This window comes from Odontesthes bonariensis, chromosome 10 (genome assembly GCF_027942865.1).
Source record: "Odontesthes bonariensis isolate fOdoBon6 chromosome 10, fOdoBon6.hap1, whole genome shotgun sequence".
NCBI lineage: Eukaryota > Metazoa > Chordata > Actinopteri > Atheriniformes > Atherinopsidae > Odontesthes > Odontesthes bonariensis.
In genome coordinates, this window is record NC_134515.1 from 23,302,722 (window position 1) to 23,306,440 (window position 3,719).

The 3,719-nt window shown below is 44.1% G+C and overlaps 1 protein-coding gene across 1 annotated transcript; it reads left to right on the forward strand.

The window, feature by feature from the left end:
- The first annotated feature begins 409 nt into the window (after positions 1 to 409).
- Positions 410 to 2,092, forward strand: bhlhe23 (basic helix-loop-helix family, member e23). The gene has a single exon (XM_075475705.1). The coding sequence runs from the start codon at positions 753 to 755 to the stop codon at positions 1,434 to 1,436; it is 684 nt and encodes a 227-aa protein (XP_075331820.1). The 5' UTR covers positions 410 to 752; the 3' UTR covers positions 1,437 to 2,092.
- Positions 2,093 to 3,719: the final 1,627 nt, after the last annotated feature.

The window sequence follows — 3,719 nt, forward strand, 5'->3', positions numbered from 1 at the left end:
AACCTTTAAGGACCCTGGTCGTGCCCCTCCACTCGTGAACGTATCGCATCTAAACTTTGTTTTTCTCAGTCTTGTTCAAGCTCTAAGTTACATTTCTGGACCAACTGTCACGTCAAGGTTTGTGTTGAGGTCATGGATTCCTCTTCTTGTTTCATGTTAAGTTAATTTCCTTAAAAACGGTGGTAGTGGTGGTGCTGGGGGGTGTGTATGACACAATCCTGTGGCTCTGTGTTAGTCTGTGTTGTAGTTGTCGTTTTATGAAAGAAACTGGGAGCAGACCTGCGCTCTTGCCGAGTTAATTAAAACGCCCCCCTGATTGGACGGACAGATAATCCCGGCGGGCCGCATGCTCCTACTAACTTGCAAGCAGGGCAGAGCGCCAGTCACAATCTGCCCAAGGCGAGGGAGGGCAAGGAAGACGCGCGAGAGGAAAACCACTGTACAAAGGGGACACGAGCGCTCTGGTCTCGCTGAGCTCAATTAGAGAAGTGTTGTTGAACGTGGGCTATGCGCGCAACAAGGGGGGAGCGCAGTGTACAGAGGAGGTGAATGCATGTAGAGGCTCTGCTTCGGATTCACAGCCTCTTTCCTGAAGAGTCACAGCACAAGCAGAGGAAAGGAGCGAAAGGAACTCCTAGAAAACTGCAACTCTTGGGCAGAACTACGCTGCAGTTCTCAAAACAAAAGCTTGGATAAAGGGACAGCAAGAAAGAGTAGACTATTACTGGTCAGAACCTGCTCTGGAAGAGAAAATGAATGTCAGCGAAGAGAATCTGCTCAAATCAATCAGCAACGACGCGCTCCTCGACCTGACGCAGCGCTACGGCCAGTCAGCTTTCGGGTTTGGCGCTGGCCATGGTACTGGAAGTCCCGGCCGGTACCCGCTCACACCGACCAACGACTTTCTCTCCGGGCAGACAACGAAGTCCAACGAGAGCGGCGGGGAGCACACGAGCGACGACGAAGACGCATTCGACTCATTGGAGTCCCGTAAGAGAGTCTCCTCGTTTGGGGACGACAAGCCCGGGGGGCCCCTCGCCAAAAAGTCCAAGGAGCAGAGGTCCCTGCGGCTCAGCATCAACGCCCGGGAGAGGAGGAGGATGCATGACCTGAACGACGCGCTGGACGGCCTGCGCGCCGTTATTCCATACGCCCACAGCCCCTCGGTGAGAAAACTCTCCAAAATAGCCACTCTTCTCTTGGCCAAGAACTATATCCTCATGCAGGCTCAGGCTCTGGAGGAAATGAGGCGGCTGGTGGCGTATCTGAACCAGGGACAGACCATAACTTCACCAATCCCCACTGCTCTGGCGCCCTTTGGACAGGCTGCCGTCTATCCATTCTCGGGTTCCGCACTCGCCACCTGTGCCGAAAAGTGCACTACTTATTCCGGGGCACCGTCGAGCCTCTTCAAACATTGTAACGACAAGCCTTGATTTGATTTAACTCTCTTTCCTGAACTTTTAAATGTACTTCACCCATGTTGGTCTCTCTCTCTCCCACTCTAGTTAATTTGAAAATTATTCTGTGGAAAATGACACGATTTTAGTCTGATTCATAATCTTAAAATATGGTTAAGTATACATACTACAGTGTTACATCCAGAATTAACTCACGCGATAGAAAATAAACTGTTAAGGCCTTATTGTAAGATGACGTCCCTGTCACTGTGGCGCTTTACAGAAACCACAGGCCATGGCCAAATTATGACTTTAGCTATTTTTATTTTATTTTATAGTAAGCTTCTGTTTTCATTTGTAATCTATGCAACATTCAGTAACGATAACACAAAAATTCTAAACGCCAATAAATGCGATCAAATGTCGCTATTTTGAATTGATTCCCATGGCTGACTGCGTGATCAATGTGGGGAAAGAAAATCTGATGTGTTGTTTTATTTTCTGATACAACGTGTTTGTTTTCGGTTCAAGTTATTGCACATCTCCCATGATTGTAATGTACAACTTTGAAGAATCTCTTGCTTCAAACCCGGTTATACTAATGGTTACATAACTGCAGTCTATTAACTGAATAAGCATTCTGGTTGTGTTGCAACATGGATTTCATATATTGTTTATATGTCTTTATAATTAAAACACATATCTATGCTCGGACCCGGTTTGCTTCATTTTCACATCAAACACATATAATGCATGACAATTGTACTTAAGATTACAGCTGCAACTTATTTTATGTTAAATGATTATTTCAAACAGATAGTCTTTGATCATAGACATAATTATGTTTTTTGGCCCAAATTAACCTAAAATAGTAGCCATGGAAAAATCATGTAAATATCAAAGAGCTATCTCTCGCGCTTCTAAAATGTTTCCCCTCTTTCACCCTCTCAGAGTGCCTCCAAAAATGAGTTGGCAACTTTCTTTCCTTGCTTGAGAAGCTTCTGACATGAGAAGATACGTCTCAACGAGCTCAGTGGGGCTGGTGGGGCCCGTTTGCCACGTACTGGGGTCGGTGGCGCTGAGGGGAAGGGCGCACGAGCCGCCTGGGGCAACCACGACCTGTCTCTGGGTATTTGGGTGATTGTAGGCTTCTTTGGCGGGCTCTTATAGGCTGGACAGCTATTAACGCGATTTCTGCTCCTGTCACCCTGGGAGAATTAATTCAATGAACGTTACAGGGGACATTTTTTTTCTTCTTGCAGGTTTGGAGAAGGGTGTTTGTTGTAGATTTGTGGTTTGTATGTGAAGTGATCGTAACGCAGCAATATTTTGTGTCTGTTAAATCCTTTACATTTACATTTGTCTGAGAGTAGACACCTTTACCTGGAAAACGGCACTTGGTCGACCTTTTTTTTAAATACCAGTCAGGGGAACATACCCTTATTTCATTTTAAGAAGAGACATATTTTATGTCTCTTCTTTTATCATTTCACTCTTTAGACTTGACAAAAAAATAATAATAATAATAATAAATCATGATCAGTGCTTAGCCTGCAAATCAACGCTAGAGACATGGAAATAATTTTCTTCTATAATCATTGAGTATTAGTATCATTGATTTGAATCATTTTGACATCACATTGATTACATTGTCAAACAGACCAGTAAATGTGCTTTTTGTTCATCGCCACCAGTCCTTAAAGGTGAATCATTTAGTAATTAACAACAATCTATCTTTTCAAATGAATTAGATAAGCTAAACCTTATGAAACCATTACTTCTAATGTCACAGATGCTCTCCCTTTTTCGAAATAATCACATTCAATATCTGTTTTCATTTTAAACTTAGTTGCAAATCAGAGATATTAGGTCAGATATTTACACTCAGCGAGTCAGTTTATGCCAGTCAGGGATTGACCAAGTGGCCCTCCCAAGTGACTTTCTTACAGTTTAGATACATGTCACAACAACAGGACTCCCATGGCATCATAAATTAGCCCTCTGATGACACATGCCTTGTCTGAGGCCCCACAAGACTCTTAGGGCAGCAGGGAAGAAATGTGACAAACACTGAAAATGATGTGAGGTCTGGAGCCCTGCACTCCATCAGTCTCAGAACAGCCTAATTACCACAAATGAGGTAGTTGCTTTCCCATAGAGATGCTTGGGTGGTCACTTTCCTCCCTATAGGCTTCTGATGTCGAGCTGCTCAGATATATGGTTTACTGTGTCACTGCATTGTCTTAATGGCTGTCAGTAAACATGGTAGCAGAAGACTGCATCAATGCATTACGACAGATCTGTGATTTTGCTGGTCAT